Below are 20,297 nucleotides of genomic sequence, written 5' to 3'. Positions count from 1 at the left end.
CTGTAAAGCAACAGGCATAAACACAAGTAACAAAAGTTCAGACTGGATATCGGGAAAGGCTTTTCCAAGAGGATAGTCAAGCATTATTGGAACAGGTTGCCCGGAGAGGCTACGTACTCTTCATCCTTAGGGGTTATGCAGAAGTGACTGGATAAAGCAACGTGGTCTGCTCTCAGCAACCTTTTCTGGTCTCACAGCTGGCTCTGCTCTGAGCAAGAGCTCAGACTAGAGAGGTCTCTCTCAACTGGAATGACAGCTCTTATTTATCTGAACATTAAAGTCGAATGGCTGTATTTGTACTAGCAATGAGTAAAGCTGTATAACCAATTTGCTAGGCTTGAACAGAATCATAGCAGGAAAAAAGTGCCATTGGTGCTATAGCTTGTTACTGCATAATGAAGAGAGAAACTATAAATGTTACAAAGTACTTGATACTAGTGTAAGCACAGCTGTAATGACAATTTTACAAGTATAACAATCTGATTGAAAAACAAAAAATGGAATCTCTACCACAAACAGTTCTATTGCTTAAAAAAAAAGTGATCATGTCTAATTGCCTTTTAGATTCAATCATTGCTCAGATTATCTAAAGCATAAATGAAAGATTTAAAGTTCCTTACAAAGTCAGCAATTTTTAACTTAGCAACAACAGTGATTCTTATTTCTCCTGAAATGCTAACGAATTAAACAATTAAATTTCTTTCATGTTGACTTTTACCTTAAAAGAAACAAACAGAAAAACACCAAAAAAACCCAAACCAGGTTATAAACTTTCAGCTCCTAAAAAGAAAGGAGCCTTGAGAGAGAAGTCATTTTGTAAAACTTGTTCCAAGCATATTAATATTTTTTCCCTCTATTGTTTTCCCCCAAGAGTATATAATTTTGGCAAAATTAGGCTATGACACGTACCAGCTACTACAAAGCCAATAGGGATTTTTTGGCTCCTGCATTATGGAATTGAAAATCAGTCTGGCAAAAGGAATTAAGACTATCTAGAAGAATTGGTAGCCAGCTAGTAATTTTCTTCAGTATTACAAAACCAGGTACTGTCAAGAATAATGAGAGAATCCCTGCAGCCTGTTATGGTACATTTACCAATACCCCCAGCAAACGTTGATTATTATAAATACAAAAGGAATAAACAACTTGGAATAAATTAAGCATGATGTACAAATCGTAATAAATGAAAAATGGAGAAAAAAACACTTCAAAATAGAGTTACTTCCTCCCAGCATGCTATATAAAACTATTTGCTTAACTTAAAATGCTGATCAGGTTGTATTCCTCTATTACAAGGTGAGGTCAGACTGGGGCTATCCCATGTGAAATCTTAGCTCTACCTATCCCAGCACCCCTCCTTTCACTGCACTGGCTTTAGGTATCAGACATCTCAGCTGATCGTCAGAACATACAAAGATGAAGAAAAGCTTCCCACAGTGGCACAGGAGATACTGCTTAGGCAGGGTGCCTGTGCCTGGCTGCTTTCTGCAGTCCATTCCCCTCAGGTTTTTGGGTTAGGGATGTTTGAGTGTACATCCCTGACTATTCCTATTCCTCCATTTATAGACTTGCTGTTGCTAAACTTGTTTAACCCACTCTGAACCTGCTAATTCTGCCTGCCTCCACAGCATCCTGTGGTAGTAAAATCCAGATCACTACCTGCTTCCTAAAGAAGTACTTTCTTCCATCTCTTTTTATGTGATCTCCTGATTTCATTGATTACTCCTAGCTCGTGTACTCTTGTATTCGGTGAGCAACAGTTTACCATCCTCCACAAATTTGTAAGACTCAGTTGCATCCCTTCCCACTACCCTCTTCCTCCTCTTCAAACTAAAGCTCCCCACCTTTTCAGTCTCATAAAGAAACTACCCTAGGCCATCGAAAATTTTAGTCACTTTTCTCCATATCTTCTGTAATTCCTATGCCCTTCTGGGAGGGGAGGCCAGATGTTCGCACAGAGCCCATGATATGGGAGCACTTCGGTAGCCTTTCAGAACATAACAGTATGGCAAATTGATTACATTTGCACTCCCCAAAACAATCTCTCAAAATCAAAACAAAACAGGGCTAAGACATTAATGGACCATACAAAAAAGCTGTCAATTATTGTGCTGTTCTATGCGAACTCAGAACTTGAACCAATATTCAGCTTACTCATCAGGAAAAAATTATCTTCACATTCTTTACTCCTCTTCTCTCGCCAAGACATTTGAAACAATTTTTCCTATTGCAAATAGTATTTTCCTTAAAGTAAAAATTAAAACAACAGGACAAATTTTATTCCATCCGTCACCATCACAGATGAGACTACAGAAAATTTCTAAACTTTGATAACTTTTCAGTTGCTGTACCAGCCACCAGAGTGCAAGTTAAAATAGATTTCAGCCTCCAATGACTTATGCCTGTAAATTAAGCTGGAACAAAGTTGTCCCAAAATCAATGGAGTGTAAATATAGCTTAAAGCCAGTTTTGTACCAACTACTGACGTAAGCTGCACTTTACATCCTGAACACAAAGAATATTCTCCCAAGGTTGAAATGCTGGCCTGAAAACACTTACCAGTAATGCATTTTATTGTGTTTTGTTATCATTTTACTTGTCTAAATACCAAATATATTACCAAATGTATTTCTGGTTTCATTAAGAATTTCCTCCTAAGCCATCCATTACCTCTTCAGGTTGGCTGGTTCTACAATAAATTCACCATTTGGAATGCTTGCCATACTACATCAGACCCTGATGTCAAACAGATGAGGACAGAAATGCAACATCCAGCTGGGCAAACAGCAACAACTGAATTTCAAACGGGAAAGGCATTCAGGCAATACTCTACATTAAGAGGAAAGAATTTTAAGACCTCGTGCTGGAGAAGGAAGGAAATACACAAAGGATTGAAAAAATAGGATAAAAATAAAATTGAAAAAGATAATGTGACAGAGAAATATATGAAGATTCTAAGGAAACTGAAAAATCAACACAAAGAATAAGGTGCAGTAAGCAAAAAACTGCACTAAAGATAAAAATTCATATAAAAGTATGAAATCAATTTTTCCAAGAAAAAAAATACATGGATTGAGATTTTAGTTTCCATCTCACTTTTAAATGTATATTATTAAAAAGAACTATAAAAGTAAACCTTCATGCTTTTCCATAATGAGCTTATATCTAGAGCTGTGGTACTATATCCTCTTAGTAAGATTATAACATGACTGCAGGATTAACCAACAGGAGAATCTGGATTGTGAGCAGAAAGACTTTTTCAGACATAAATCTTTAACAATAGTAAAACAGACTGGTGAAGTAAATTGATTTTTTGTAAGTGTTCTCTCTTGTGGATCCAGCAATAGTCTCAATTGAAATGCCACGTATTTGTTCCATCGTCTGTTAGGTTTTCAGTGTCTCAACTTTTTTCCAGCTTCTCCCAATAAAAAGGCTTTTCTGGATATAAGCTTTAGCCAGATAGTGCAAAAAGAATGCTTCTTATTGCTCCTTTAAAAATACAAACACACTTCCCTCCTTATTTCATCTTTATGATGTTTTTGGCTTGGCTTGAGGCATTTTAACAATAATAAGAGTTAAGAGCAGCAGGTAAGAAAATTAGTTCAGTGTTGCTTAAGCATTCGTGTACAACTTCAAATTTACAAAACAAAAATGCTATTTCAATATTTGTCTACAAAGCAAGAAAAGTTAGCTTAACCAAATGAATGTGCAAAGAGAAGATGTAAGCAGACAGACCTGTGAAAATATTCTGTCATGGAAGATCAACAGCTATTAAAGCTGCAAAAGGGATAAACTGGCATCCCTTAGACGCATCAATATATTTTCCCTTCTGAGGATTTATGTTGCAAGTTTACAGAGAACACTCCAATCAGCAGTGCCATTAAAGAATGATGTACAACACTCAAGCAAAAGATAATGGTGATAAAAATTAAAAGTGTGTGATTATAGAGTTGAATACTGTTAGGTGCTCTACATCCTCTCTGAGAAGACAATAATGGCTGTGTGTGGATGTTAAAAACAAAGGGTTTTGGGAAGCAGAAGCAAAGAACAACAGATGGTATAAACCTATTTAAGCATTTAGGCAGATACAGCTGGTATTTTGGATGGTCTGCAGGGAATCCATATTAACAGCACACTTCAGATTAGGAGAAAGAAAAGGGAAGATCTCTATCCTGTGTTTTTTTCTTGATAATAGTACTGGAACTTTGGATTGCTCTAAGAGGCTCCATGAATTGATGATTTGTCACTGACAAATGGACAAGTCCAGTATTTTAGAGGTTTTTCTCTTATTTTTCAGTGAAAAAGAAACTAAAGATGCATTAAAAAGGCATCAAAACAGAAATTATATTCAGAATGTTCCATTACTGTAAACATTCAAAATGTAGCAGTTGCAATATATTAGCATATCTCTACAAAGCCAACATTATCAAATATCATAACCAAAGACCACTGGTTTGAGATAAGCTGAAAATGAATGGTTACAAAATGCCAAGATTATTGGCTACACATGACATCCTGGTCTCCAAACTGGAGAGAGATGGATTTGGTGGCAGGACCATTCAGTGGATAAGGAGTTGGCTTGAAGGTGGCATCCAGATAGTGGTGGTCAATGGCTCTGTGTCCAGGTGGAGGCTGGTGATGAGTGGTGTCCCTCAGGGGTCTGTCCTGGGACCGGTACTGTTTAATACCTTTATCAACAACATGGAAGTGGGATTGAGTGCACTCTCAGCATGTTTGCAGCTGACACCAAGCTGAGTGGTGTGGTTGATACACCAGAAGGAAGGGATGACATCCAAAGGGACCTGGACAAGCTTGAGAATTGGGCCCGCATGAACCTAATGAAGTTCAACAAGTCCATGTGCAAGGTGCTGAACCTGGGATGGATCAATCCCAGACAGGAGGACAGACTGGGAGAAGAGCTCATTGAGAGCAGCCCTGCAGAGAAGGACTTGGGGTTTTGGTGGATGAGAAGCTCGACATGAGCCAGCAGTGCGCGCCTGCAGCCCAGAAGGGCAACTGTGTCCTGGGCTGTGTCAAAAGGAGTGGCCAGCAGGGGAGGGAGGTGATTGTCCCCCTCTGCTCTGCCCTTGGGAGGCCCCACCTGGAGTGCTGCATCCAGGTCTCAGGCCCCCAGCACAAGAAGGCAAGAAGGATATGGAGCCCTCCAGAGGAGGGCCACAAAGCTGATCAGAGGCTGGATCAGCTCTCCTATGAAGAAAGGCTGAGAGAGCTGGGGATGTTCAGCCTGGAGAAGAGAAGGCTCCGGGGTGACCTCACTGCAACCTTTCAGTACTTGAAGGAGACTGAAAAAAAAGGATGGGGCGCAACTCTTTGCTCCGTTGGAAATGACAGGACAAGGGGGAATGGTTTTAAACTAAAAGAGGGGAGATTCAGATTAGAGGTTAGGAGGAAATTCTTCACTCAGAGGGTGGTGAGGCACTGGCACAGGCTGCCCAGAGAGGGTGGGGATGCCCCATCCCTGGAGGTGTCAAGGCCAGGTTGGACGAGGCCCTGAGCAACCTGATGTAGTGGGTGGCGTCCCTGTGTATGGCAGGGGGGTTGGAACTAGATGATCTTTGAGGTCCCTTCCAACCCGAGCCATTCTATGTCTTTTAACTAAAAGAGGGTAGGTTTAGATTAGATATTAGGAAGAAATTCTTTACTTTGAGGGTGGTGAGGCACTGACACAGGCTGCCCAGAGAAGCTGTGGCTGCCCCATCCCTGGCAGTGCCCAAGGCCAGGCTGGATGGGGCTTTGGGCAACCTGGGCTGGTGGAAGGTGTCGCTGCCCGTGGCAGGGGGTTGAAACTAGATAGTCTTTGAGGTCCTTTCCAATCCAAACCATTCTATGATTCTTGCTACAGTTTTCATAACTGTTGGCAAAACAAGAATGGAAGAGCTGACTGAGAGACTTTTCTTTGGACATACAGATTTCTAACATATTAAAAAATATCCAAGAATCTTTCACTGAACAGTGAAAGCATTTTATTCATGTATAGTTTCACTTGACTGGCAGATTTTCTGCTGCTGAATGCACTTCTCACAGAATAACAAAGTTCAATAACCGCCCCAAATTATCTTATTACTCAGATGGTGGCCACAGACCACAGAGTAATGTCAGCTGTATCTCAGCCCATCTGCAAAGCAGATCTTGCCAGTATTTATCTTCACTGACAAGAGATTTAAATGTTCCCTGCAGTTCATCTGTGCTCTCTTTATTACTATTGTGAGACCACATTTCATAATAATAATTGGCAGTTTAAAGTTCAAAATCACAAATAAACTGAAGATAGATTCTTGCTCAGAACATTCTGACTTGTTTTGAGTTTTTTGGTCACACGCTGTTGACTTCAGTTGTTTTCTAGTTCTTTTGTTGGTCATCATGACTGATAAAAAATTGAAGATGGTGCATGAGTAACTAATCCCTTCCTCAAGCTCAATACAGCATATTTCTATGTTTTTGAGCTTAACAGATTTTAAATAAGGCACATTAATAAAAGTGTAGCTTTGAATGCCACACACATTTGGGCAATATTCAATAATTTCTAAAGCATTTCACATACCTGAAACATCTGTAATAATATTCATTACTTTGTATGAGCATCTGAAATAACAAATGCAGAGAAACCAGTGCCAACAGCACTAATTCAACTTGTCAGGAGGATGAAACACCAAATGAAGCTTATAGCACATTCAGTATCTTATCACTAACATATACAGAAGGAAAAGAATTAGGAAAAATACTCTAAGAGTTACTCACGTGTAAACTTTGAGAACAAAATCCTTCTCTTCTTTTATTTCAGAGATTGACTGAAGTACATCCATGATGCTTAACACTGCACAGCCATAGGGGCGGCGATAGTGTAAATGTGGGGGCCCTTTTTTTGAATCATTTAGCAACATGCGACCTAAAATTAACAGAAATTTAATAGTTAAACACTCAAATGCAGCCATTCCATCAACTGTGTTCTATTATCCTTCTGAGTGCATATACATACAGTAAATTACAACTAAACTGAAGCCTTCCCTATACTCGTAACTCCTTTTTCTTCTTACACTGTTTCAAATTCAGAGGTCCACTTGAACCTAGCTGACCCACTGGGCTACTTCAAATTAAGGTGTATGAGCTTGTTTAGCTAACAGAACACTAAAGAGCAAAGTGAACAGTGCCGTGTCTGGCCATCTTTGATTTGCCCCACGACGCATATCTGCAACCAGCTTGGTTGACTATAAACCATCTCTTGAATGAGCCAAGAATGTGTCTTGTGCTCACCTCTCTGCATCCATACAGTGATCCACTGTAGTCCTTCCATTTTAATCCGCTATTTACACATATTTTCACTTTATACAATTGTTTAAAGGGAATGTATTGAATATATAGTCGTTTATCACAATTGTCTTGTAGCATATAAAGGAGAATGCTGAGATAAGAAGCTGTGCAATGACTAACTTCCTATTGGTAATGTAGTTTTCTAACAGTCAAGAATGTCAAGACCGGAAAAATCACTATGATCATCTAAACCAACCTGTAACATCACACATAATTTGTCCAGCACATCTTGCATCAGCGTAAAGAATCTGAACTTGAACTACAGCACATCTTTAATTAGTTCTACAAGCTTCATTTGATATAGAGCTTAGGTAATACAGAGTAATTACAACTTTCAGACGTTTCACAACACAGTGAAGACGGACAATGAAAATTGGATCCTCCTAACACATCTGTGACTTTGAAGGCTATTATTGTCATTCACAAGAAAATGCAGCAAAACTATGGTTTCATTAAGCCATTTAGACCTTCTGCATTCAGAAAAGATATCCGCAGCTGGTAACGGATACTAGTAATGAATAGGGTTGAATACCGTTTCATTATAAACACTACTTCACCATTTTTCAGTTAACTGAAAACCTGGGAAACACGAAAGACATGCATTACTCAGCTGTTTAGAATATGCAACAGAGGTAAACATTTACTTGCTTTTTTCTCTGTGGAAGCGTACACATTCATAATTCAGAACCATTTAACTCCCTATTACTGACTAATTATATCCTTATTAACTGAAGAGATTTTTTTCTATCCAGTACCTCCCATCTAAAAGAGATTCTAGCAATTTAATTCACATACCAGAAACCACACAGGCACTTCATTTAAGCATCCTGCTGGGCTAATAAATTCACGTAGCTGTCCGTGAACTACTTCAAGCACCGTGTTACACCATATAAGATACATTGCAAATGAAACTTCAACCTTAAAGGATTTCCATTCTTGTTACTATAATTTTCAAGAAGAAAAGATGAAGCCTTGTATCACCTTGAGTAGTCATAGAAACCCACTCTAGAAATGGGAACTACATAAAATGATTTAGCAAGGAAGGACTTTCAGTTCACCCTACACAAGGAAGAAAGTATTATACATCCACATCTCTCCTTGGGGTAGGTCTCTGTTAGCACCCAAGGGAAACCAGAAAGAAGCAGCATATGTTGCTAGATGTTGGGCTGCAAGACTGATAGGCTTCCAGCAGGCAGATACTACTCCAACTGCTCCTTTTTGGCATCAGCTGGTAGAAAGAACAACTGACAGGTATGACAGCTTCCCTTATGTTTTACAGGCACCTGCCTAAACTTGAATGTGGTTCTTGGAAGCACTGCAGACTCCAACAGCAGAAAACATATCCTTTTATTTATATATATATATATATGTATTTATCTAACAGCCTCTGATGTACTAGTTATAAATGGCCAGGTATGCTGAGGTCCTGCATCATAAACTAGCTATTTATCATCAACAGAAAGACCTCATATGGAATTTTGGAACATTAAACAAAAAGCCTTCTTTAGTTCCCTACTCTTCCCCCCATTTGTGGTGTTTAGCCAAGTATTTTGTTTCGGACTGAGAAAAACCCATCATTGTTAAAGAATCATCAGTAACTTTTTAACACTTGGCTACAGATGGTCTGAATACTAATCTGAGCAGATAGGCATGGCCTATAACTGAGATTTCTAACTTGTTAAATCATAATGGCAGGTCAGTTAAATAAATGCTTGGAATACTTTAAAAACACAGTTAATTATATAAATATTTCAAGTAATATATCATACTGTACCTATTCGAATTACATGGGCAACTATGTACAAATCTCTCTTCATGTCCTTGCTGCTGAGATCCTAAAAGATTGGAAAAAACTGAAACATTAAAATAAAGAACACATTGCACTTCCAAAATAAGTCTGCAAGACTCCCACGAGCAATAGTAAGGATTACAAAGTATACTCTGCATTCATTTAGCTCTTCCATCTTTAAGTAACAGGAAGTTATTTCCAATTTACTAATTAAAAAACAAACAAACAAACAAAAAAAACAATAAATCATAAAACGACTCTACTTGGTTGGCATTTTCTCTAAAAGACAAAGAAATGAAGAGAGTCAGACTCCACTGACAAGTAATGCCATATCAAAATCCTAGCAAGCATTTAAAATGTTAATTTAATCCCTGATTTGAAGATGTTACTACACTGCTATATCAACATAACTTTAAATGTCTGATATACCTCAGCTGCAACCATTCTGGCCTCCCTCACCCCATGCCCTATCTACAAGTCCCGGACCTGTCCCAAATCTTGTTCCTTTGCTTCTGCTTTCCTTCTTTGGCTTTTAATTCCTCACCACAGTCTCCATCTCACATGATGGCTATAGAAAAAAAAATTACATCATGACTGTCAGAACTTAAATAAACCTTCAAGTGCTTTTTGAACCTATCTCCCTTTTATGAGTGCATAGATGCAATTCCTCCAAACAATCAAAAGTCTGAAGATGATAAAAAATATGAGACTCAGGGACATGGTTTATTTGAAGACTTTTCAATGTGCGGCCTTAATCCTGTTTCGTATGGCATACGTTTGTTACATTATGAAAGCAGCAAGGCAGCATCTCAACCATGCACAGAACCTACAGGCTGTGCACCCATACAAGCTGAGGGGTGCCAAGGCAAGGTAGTTCATAGTTCCCCATCTTAGACATCCAAAAGCAGGGGAGCCTGCATGCAAACTTATGTCCCCTTCTAACTGACAAACTGTGCCCCGGGATTATTTGGGGGTGTGGTAGTCAGCAAGGGCCACATTTGTGCTAAAAACATTTTAAGAGTTTAAGTAGCACAGGTGATTGCTCTTAAATTTAGTAGGTTAAGAACAGTGACGGGATTGGAATAACTAAGAAATAACCTCAGTTTTAAGATGTGGTTGTTGGCTTAGAAAAACACACGACCTTAAGATCTCCCCAAAGTTATTTTAGGGCAAGCAACTACACGCATACATGAAAACCCTGAAAATGTCATGTCACAGAATAGCAGGTCCAAACTTTTAAAAAACAAGCTTTAAGAAAACCCAGTAAGTGGGAAAAGGAGAAACCACAGAAGAGTGAAAGGTTAGCTGAAGATGAAGACAAAAAAAAAAAGCATTATTGGCATTTGCAAATCTTTCCAAATAAAGAAAATAAATCAAGAAGATAGTCAGAGTTCTTGTCAGTAATTCATTAATACAGCACTTTGCACTCCCAGGTTAGAAGCTATCTCAACTGCAATTCCCTTGATGATTTGTATTTGTTTCTGAAAACATTATAGGGAACAAATTCTATGACATTCTCCCCCATGCTTTTTTTTTGCATTAAAATCCAACAAAAATTTCTTCCTAAAAACATTAGCACTGTTCAACACATTTTCCTTGTTACTAACTCCAAGACAAGATTTCAAAAAGATATTGTGCGCTGTGAGAATCTTCATTGATATTAGATTCTGATGCAAAAAGGCTCCTTGTGCTCTACAGCAACAGCTGCTGCCTCTCTGCTCTACTAAATGCTATCATCTTATTGTTATGTACTGACTTATGCCATATAGCCTCCAGATCCTCCCCAAACATAATGGGCATTGCTCCAGACATTTCTGAGGAAAAATCAACTGTCAACAGGAATCTCAAATTGATTAAAATACTCTGCCTAAGCTGGTGGGAGAGTGAGTGAAGCATGTGCACATGTGAAAGAGAAAGATCCGAAAAAAGGTTCAAAGCTCAGTTTTTGTTGTTCATTTCACTCCTTCCCTTATGTTGAAGCAATGGTCATCATCTCACTTCATTTTAAAACAAAATGTACTTTATTTATATGACTTTAAAAACAACTTGATCCGATAACTATTTCTGTGCTCACATTTTTTTTCTTTTCAGTTCAATACTGATATCCATTCCAGTCCTAACAGTTAATTCTAAAGCGTTCAGGTGCATGGGCAGAACACCACTGGTGGATTCAGCTATGCACAAACACTGTCCTTCTAATACTGCATTTTTTGGAAAGCAGAATGCAAAAATCAACTGGAAAAATCTCAGTAGCATTCAAATAAAATCTTGTATTTTTCTTTTCAAAAACCAGAGTGGTATTAGAACCACTGTAAAATGAAATCATACTCTTTTTGAAAAAAAATTAAAATGTGGACATCAAAGTTCCATCATTCTTATTTTGAACCGATTTAGTGAATTAAAAACGTTATTTTGCTGGACACTAAAGCATCAACTTCAGTTCACACACCAAATTTCTTTCCCATGTGATTTGAGAAACTGAATCTCAGTGATGGAGATTATGATGGCAATGCACATAAACACTGAACTTCAGGTTATAGTGCCGTTCCTATAGATAGCACAATAAAATCTGAGCACAGGGACTATGCATAAAGAAAACTTATTCTAAGGAGAAGTTTCAGCCCCCTTCAAATAGCATTATATTGTTAAATTACAGTGGGCAAGTAGTAAGTTCATGGTTGTGTCTTCTTACTCCATTTGAAAGGAGCACTATATGTCTCTGGGCAGTATATGCAACGAGTTGCAAATATGCTGTTTGGTACACTTACTAGCTAACAGACCATGTCTCTCTGAAGCCAAAGAATTAAGCTATATAAATCTTCCTCAGTGTTTTCTCTTCAACTCTTATTTAGCTGCTGCAAGAAGACAACGTACTTTCTAGGCTTTCTTTGCCACCTAACATACCAGCGTAGCATACAGTAGGCTTTATCTTGTATGTCTTGGAGAAATTGAAGCTCTGTGATAAGAAGGGATTTGACATAGCTTTAATCTCAGCAGTGCCTGGCAACATAACTCAAAAACCCAAAACCATGGAGGTGGTAGTTAATACTGTAGATAGTAAAAAATTTTTCTGTGATTTTTCTGTGAAAATATCTGTGATTTGACAGGGGGATTTTTATTATGAGATTACCAGTTTTAATTAACAGCAATTAAGAGAACTATTTTTTCAAAGGGCAGCTGTCAAAATATCAGAAAATGGTAGGGCATGCACATATTGATGGCTTCGCACATTAGCTGCTTTTCAATTTCACAAAGAAAATACTGTATCACAGTCAAAATACAAAAAAAAAAAGTGGGCCCAGATGGCCTTGTATTTGTATTCCATTTTTTTTTCCTTTACATTAACAGCTTTTTACAAATGGAAGAATTCTTACCGTGACATGGACCAAACAATCCAAAAACCCCACCCTTGAGAGAAAATCTTTAAATAATTATTTTGCACAAGATCCACGCACACAACTTAGGACCCAGAAAAGGAAAAGCTACGTTTATTGTTTGCTTTTATGCAATATAAATAAATTTAATTCCACAACCATGGTCTTGGCATTGCATCCATAAGGGGTTTATTTCCCATATCCTGCCGTCATTTTGAAATGACACTGCTTGATAAACAAGATAATTTCATAGTAATTCTAACTGCATGGCTTTTTAAAAAATCACCAATATGAAAAGCTTTCCATATCAGGTATGGGAAAGAACCACTTGATGACAATTAGTTCTTTCCAATGCTGGGGTCTATAAAGACTTAATTGTACGTTAAAAACAAAGAAGCAAGAAAAAAAACAAAACAGCCAAAAACAGTGGCATCAAGGATACTTGACTGCAATTAATAAAAGAGAGATTTAAATAGTTATACCAAATTCAGTTATCACAGAGAGTAAGGTATTTAACAAAAAAATAAAATAAAAGAAAAAGAAAACTGATACAGCATAGTTACGTTTTAATGCTTCCAAAGTGTGAATAGCCTGAACTTCAGTTGAGTAAGCTTGAATCTTCAGAGGAAGCAGTTTCTCACCTCTGGTGTGATATGACAACAGATCCAAAACCTAAGCACTTTTGAAAACTTACACAAAGATATGGCTGAACAGCTAGAAACAGAGGTAGCAGGAAAAGACAGGGATACGTTGTATTACCTAAGATATATAGGGCTTCTTCCCTCTGGGAAGGATGAGTTTTGGAACAACTCTGAGGGCTGGCGAAGATGAGTGGGAAATAATTATGTTGATTTAAATACAAGATTAACACGATCTTGGAACAAAGCTGCATTGAAATCACAGCACTACCTTATTTTGGAAGCATCCAGAAGACCTCAAGCTCCCTCTTCTTTTTAAGTAATATAAATTGACTACAAAATTATCTTGGGTGTTAAATGGTAAAACAAGCATACAGAGAAATGCTCAAGGGAATCTCAATAAGGTTTATAAAAACCAGCACTAACATTCCAGAAGGAAGATTTTCCCTCTGATGAGCCAGTATTCACTGTGACACAATCTGTCTTGTCTTTCCTAAAATTGTATGCTTTCAAAAGGCAGCAGTCAGAACAATTCAGCAACCAGGGCAGGTAGTGAGAATGCATGTAGCACAGAAACTGCAGCATAAGAGACTGGAAAATGCTAAAAGCAGCAGGAAGAAGACATACTGGGCCTCTTGGGTTCTGAAAAGAGAAGTTGCCTGGAGGAGACGTGCAATCTGATACAGTCCAAGAGACCTCGGGAAAGACTGAAATGGAGCCTGGAAGCAAAGACACACCACACAAAAACACGACGGACGGGTGAACACTAAAATCCTTTGTATTAATGCTCAGTCATTTTGAAACTTTCCGTATTGGCTTTTTAGGTCTGATCACAGAAAAGTTGGCTTTTGAGCTCAAAGGCATTTTGGGATGCTCTGAACAGGTGAAAAGTCTGTCTCCTTCAAAGCTCTGACTCAATGCTCCAGTGAGTCAGAAACGTACTTAGCAAGAAGTCCTAGCCAACATGGAACCATCGTTACGAGCAATGAATGCATCTTGCCTGATCTTGCATTTCACTACATGAATCAACGTTCTCAGTGAAAGTAAATAAATGGCTGATAAGGGAAAGGTGTCTCACAGTGATCCTCAAAAGATACTGTGCTAGTCATCCAGTATTGCTTTTGATAATAGTCAGAATTGGGATTTCCCCTGAAGTACAAATATGTTGCAGGATAGATATGTCTTCTTATTTTTGACTGCATCTATGTGTCTACTTAGTGTCAGTACTAAGTTCTGGAATACACAAAGCTACAGACCCAAATCATTAATATAACATCCACAATTTTATTAGGGCTCATATGTAGGGGAAGCGATCTGTACAGAACTTCCTTGCTGTTATTAACCAAGGACATGCAGCCAGGATCTGCACAGAGTAGACCAGAAAGCTGCACCTGAATTTCTGCATAGCTATAACTGTTGCATGAGATTAAAAGAAAATTTTAGCACTAACAGATTAAGATGAAACCATGACAGACAGAAAGGTTATTCTGAAAACTATTATCTGTTGCCCTGGTACACACTTTGGACTGTTATTTTAATATATTGACGAAAAACTGCATCAGAAATGAGCATTTTTTTCACAGATAATTTTCTCAATTATCATAATTCACATTATGTAGAAGATACGATCTCCCAGACAAGAGAGCAATAGGCAGCAAGTCTATGTGCATCTGAGAAGTGACACTGAAGCATCTTTGGTATTTTTGTACAGTTAAATAGAAAGGTAGCTTTGGAGTGATCTCTGTAGTATCTGTCCTTGGGATCAGAGCGGCATATCTGCAATAGAGGCTGGCCCCATTTGTACCACATAACAAGTCTCTTCTGGAACTGTTATGCCCCTAGGCCATATCACATTATCGTTATTCTTTGTGTTTTTTGAAATCATGCAGACTGTTTCGCAGGTCACCAGAGCAACATTTCCACAGTATGAAACAGGACAGTTGTTGCACAGCCTTAAGTAGAGTGCCATCAGCACAGATGGTGAAGTTTGATGATGAAAATCATTTTAAGAATGTTGAACCTCAGAGGCCAGAAAGTACCAAACTTGATAGAAACCAGTCCATGCTGTCTCTTGAGACTAATCCTTAGAGCAGTTCTTAACCCTACACTCAAACTTTTTCCATGATCCAGACATCAATGCTAAAGCTTGCTTCCTGGACATATTTCTCTTAGGTGACAGACATTTTTCAAGTTCCTGACAGCAGTGTCATCAGTGCCCAGTGCAAAACAAAGACACTGTTACCTCTGCTGACGTTTAATCGGCCAGTAGCACTTCACTGATTGTGCCAGAAGTACTAATATTGATGTCAGCATCACTGTTTGTGCTATTTTTGGAAATGCCTGTATCTTTTCTGTCCAGATAGAGGTAGAATTGAGCATCCTTACTCCTGGCTAGATATACACTGTTCCTTAAGAGGAGAAATTTGGATATTTTCTTAAAGGAGAAAAGGGAATGGTGCTGAGAACCATGTCTATTTCAGTGTCCAGCCCTGCCTGACCATGGAGGGTTTCACTGCCAGGACTACAGTTTATACCAAAGTTGTCTTCCATCTTCTTTCTTCATCAGAGGCAACCATGCTTTTCCCAAATAGCTTCTAGCATGTGCACCAGCTAAAGGTGAATCATGAAGGAAGGTGTTTATCACAGTTGGGATGTGAAATATAGTTACAGTTATTCTGTGATGAGCTGTACTTTCAGCATTTCTAGATTTCCATATTCTTTCTGAGAAGTGACTAACAAAAGTGGTCTGACACATGCTTCTGAGGAAACTTTTAACACAACTTAACACCACTGTAGAATGAATATTAAAGCCTGAGTGTTTTGAAACTACTATCCTGGTAGTAGTCTGTCTTGGTAGTAGTTTCAAAAACTACTAACACAAAACAAGAAGGCAGTTAGGTGACAGTCTGAAGAATAGAAAGGAAGTAAATCTTAGCTGGCTATTTCACTCCCAACTGAGGTATAATCTGATAGGAGCCACAGCTGAATATTGCATATCCCGTTTTGCTGGCACAGATGGTTAAAGAGTGCTGGTACAGTTGGTCATATCTGCTTTGAATCAGCTTGTAATAGCTATCTGTGCAAGACCTACTGTAGAAACTAAGGAAGTCATTGCATTTCCTTACGTAAAACCAACTCTCTGTACCTCACCTTGGCTGCTGCTTTCACAGCATGTCCTGGATTCTCCATTCCATCATATGCACTATGCTGTTGACTTGGGAGGCTCCTGCTGTACCACGTACCTGGGGCTGCTACATGGACTCTCAAATGGGCCAAGACAGTTTGGAGAATTTTCTGTGTGTGTGTGCATGTGTGTGTTGTAGTTGTTTTTCTAACTTCAGCTTTGGCAAAAGTGCCTTGCTTTACATTCAGGCCAAACTAGTTTGTGCCCTGCTAATTAATGTATAATACATGAAATGAAAATATACAAAATTTCAAACTATAAGCAAGAACAAATGCAGTTAAAAGGAAGCACTTCAGAACACTTGCTTAGTCATATAAATAATTGAGAAGTATTTCTATTTTCTTCTGTTAACATTTAGTTATAACTATAACAAAACTTAGAAACAGCATCCACTTCTACTCAATATATTGGAAAGAAAAATTGTGTTTTTCCTCTCAGGGTGACCACAATCACACTACTATAAAGGGAAGAAGAAAGGGAACAGACACGTACCGTGAAAAGTGCACACATTCGATCTATCTTCTCTGGATTCCTGGGGCCTCCATTCTTGTTTAACCTCACCATAAACCTCTCACTACAAAGCAAACAATATTAAAAAAATGAGTTTCATATATACATTTTAACAAAAATACAGCTGGATACATTTTTAAAAAACAATGCACTAGTCATTTTTTTAATTCCCAAAGCACATGAAACAACAGTCATTGATCTACACAAAATTACATGGAATACCCCAGAAGATTTCAAATCAAGTACTCTGATGTGAAAACATCAGGTTGATGTATATTCATGATGCAATAACATTACAATAATGTGAATATATGAAGCACAGGATTTGAACACATTACAAGTACTTCAGGCAAGGCCAAAAAAACACTTGTTGAGGCATGTAATGCCTTTGGGAAAACTAATTTCATTAAAATTCACTTAGAACTAAAAGTAACAAGAGTACCAACTGATCAATCTCCAACCATGTATACTATTTTTAGAAGTAATATACTAATTCAAATGCATTGTGATAAAACTGATAGGAACTGCTCATCAAACCAATTAAACTATTTTTACTAGCAAGAACAGTGTGTAAATGAAAACTGCAAAATAAACAACCCTTACTGTGGATGGCAGGCCATGGACATTAATATTATTCTTAGGTAAAACAGAGAATTTATATTTACATATAGATTAAATGAGTAAGAATAATTATTCATGAATGTATGACAATACACTAAATATTGACCAGAATTTTCTTCCTACAGATTCATACAAGTAAAGCAAGAACACACCACTAAAACTTCTAGTAACTTTTCCCTTATATTACAGATCCTTTCAATCTTTTCCAGTACAACTGTATCAACCCCAGTAACCTTTATTTGACTAAACACATTTTCCAGCGTGGTATCCACTGTTGGTCTGAAAAATATGAAAACAGAGCATGCACTACTTCCTTTGGTAGCTTGCTCCAAAAGACAATCCCTCCTGTCAAGATACACGGGTTATCATCAGTCTGGCAATGTCTGGTTTCAGTGTTCAGCCACTTTTGTTACACTTTCTTTTGTACGTTAAAGAGACATTTAGAGAAGGTATTTTCTTACAGTGTAAGAATTGTTAATTACATAATGTAATCAACCAACTCTCTAAACACATAAGCAATTCAACACTATTAAGGAACTGATTTTCAAGTGCTAGAATCATTTTATAGAACTTACCCAGAGTGCAATTTTTCAACATTTCAAGAACAGTTCTAACAATGGGCAACAGTCTAGTCCTAGTATCACCCACGTCAGACAAATACACCTGTGTTTCACACGAGTAATTCCCTATTACTCCTTGCTCTGTAATTTATCAAGCTTCACATATTAGCCTTTTTAACACAGCATTACACCATGAATTCATTTGGAGCAACCTGTCCATCATAAATACTGGTATATTTTTGAATTGCTACTTTTGTAGGAATGGTGCTTAATGCTTTAAGCATGGCTCACACATCTCGGTTTACATCGTCGCATGTTTATTTGCTTAGGTTTATCTTGCTAAGCAATCCAGATCATACTCTCCAGCTGTTTCATTCTGTTACTTACTGTTACTCTGAACTCTATGTAACCCACAACTTCTTTCAGCAATAGTTTCAATTCCTTTGCAGCAGATGCTCAAACTCTGAGACTGCTAACATACCCTGATGAAATCCACAAGACACAGACATTTGATGATTCCTTACCCACAACAACTGAGATGTCATTTAGTAACTTAATGTTTTAGCAAATGCTTTAGTGTATAATATAATCTTTTAATAAGAATTTTACGATGTATTAAGTGCAGTGCAGAATTACATCTTCAGCACATTACAGTAACAGTTACATTACAGTAACAATATTACATCTTCATATTTACCTCTATCTACCAAACATATAATCACAAAAAATGAAGTCAGAACTTTTTAAAGATGTGATTGTTTTCAAGAAAAATGCATTAATTGTATTCTTAACCTTTATCTGTTAACTCAGTTTTGCACCCATTATTTTGCTGGTATCTGATTCAGGCTGGGGAAGGCACAGCAGCAGGCAATTCGCACAGCATGGCCCAAGCAGCTGCTTCTCCCAGCTTCCTGCCTCAGGCCGCTGCTGTCCCTGGGAAGGGCCCCACGAAAAGGACCTGCAGCACCACCCCAACAATTACACCGCAGAACTCCAACCCCTAATATGAACTGAGGCCGGCGTCAGGTTCCCAGCACCTACAGCTGCTGGTGCTCAGCGCCCCTGCTGCAAGGGATTTCCAACGAGCAGTGGGCAGGACAGTTACGGTGACACCTGCAGGTAGACTCCAGTTCACACAGGGGAAATAACAACAGAATACAGCACTTCATACCATCAATTTCTAACCAGGAATCATGCTTTACATCACTAAAAACAGGTAGCAATTTCAAGAGATATTAACTGATAGCCATGTTCCTTCCAATAAGGAATAAGCATCAATAATTCCAATGGTCTGAAAACCACTGCTTAGGGAGTCGTTAATTTCAACAAATTCACTTAATCCTTAAATCAGTTTAATTGTACAATCTTTCATCTAGTAAGATTAAGAGCTAACATTAATTTAATTGCTATTAAAATTGCAGTTTATGAGACATCTTTTCATGAAGAAAAGCAAAATTCCTTAAAAAAGCAACCAACAGTCGTAACCTTCAGAGATACAAAAGTTACTTTCATAAAATAAACATCACTCCTCTTTAAAACTGAACTTGAAACAATGATAATTGACAGTAGTTTATTTGTTAAATCTAATCCTGTCACTTTCTACTTATACACTGAAAAACAATTACTATGCATTATGCATGTTAACCATGTCCCATTTTAAGGGTAAGAGAATAAAATGGATCGATATTACACAAACAAGATCTCTGGCAAACTCTTCTTCCACTTAGGCTGCTAAGAACATAATCCAGCCCTCAGCCAGGGACGCATGAGATGAACACAAAGCTTAGGTTGGAAATGAGGAGACATTTCTTCTCAGAAAGAGCGGTCAGGCATTGGAACGGGTTGCCCAGGGAAGTGGTGGAGTCACCGTCCCAGGGGTTTTCAAGGAAAGGTTGGATGTGGTGCTTGGAGACATGGTTTAGTGGGTGACATTGGTGGTAGGGGGATGGTTGGACCAGATGATCTTGGAGATCTTTTCCAACCTTAATGATTCTGTGATTCTAACACGCAACCTAGCACGTGGAAGAAACAAGCCAATGATCAGACTACCAGCTGAAGATTATGAGCAACATAAATTATATCTGCAGGGGAAAATGTGTTCAATGGTGAAGATGTCCATCCAAAATCAAAGTGTAAATCAGGGCTTGCTCGCTCATATTTGACTGCAAATCCCTGGAAGTTCTTATATCCTATACCTGCCCTGCATGAGGGCACACTCAGAATACCTTCACATCACTGCAGCAGTCACAGCAAGGCTGGTTGTCTTGATTAAAAGAATGACTGAATTTTGAA

At 38.2% G+C, this 20,297-nt stretch overlaps 1 protein-coding gene across 1 annotated transcript in view; it reads right to left on the bottom strand.

Moving 5' to 3' along the window:
- Positions 1-20,297, bottom strand: part of DOCK3 (dedicator of cytokinesis 3) — a 216,089-nt gene that overhangs the window by 91,283 nt on the left and 104,509 nt on the right. Inside the window, 3 exon segments of the mRNA XM_040568460.1 lie at positions 6,760-6,907; positions 9,104-9,164; positions 16,807-16,888. Coding sequence (XP_040424394.1) covers positions 6,760-6,907; positions 9,104-9,164; positions 16,807-16,888 — 291 coding nt within the window.

This window comes from Cygnus olor, chromosome 10 (genome assembly GCF_009769625.2).
Source record: "Cygnus olor isolate bCygOlo1 chromosome 10, bCygOlo1.pri.v2, whole genome shotgun sequence".
Taxonomy (NCBI): Eukaryota; Metazoa; Chordata; class Aves; order Anseriformes; family Anatidae; genus Cygnus; species Cygnus olor.
The sequence above is the reverse complement of the archived record's forward strand: the minus strand, read 5'-3'. Positions and strand labels throughout refer to the sequence as shown.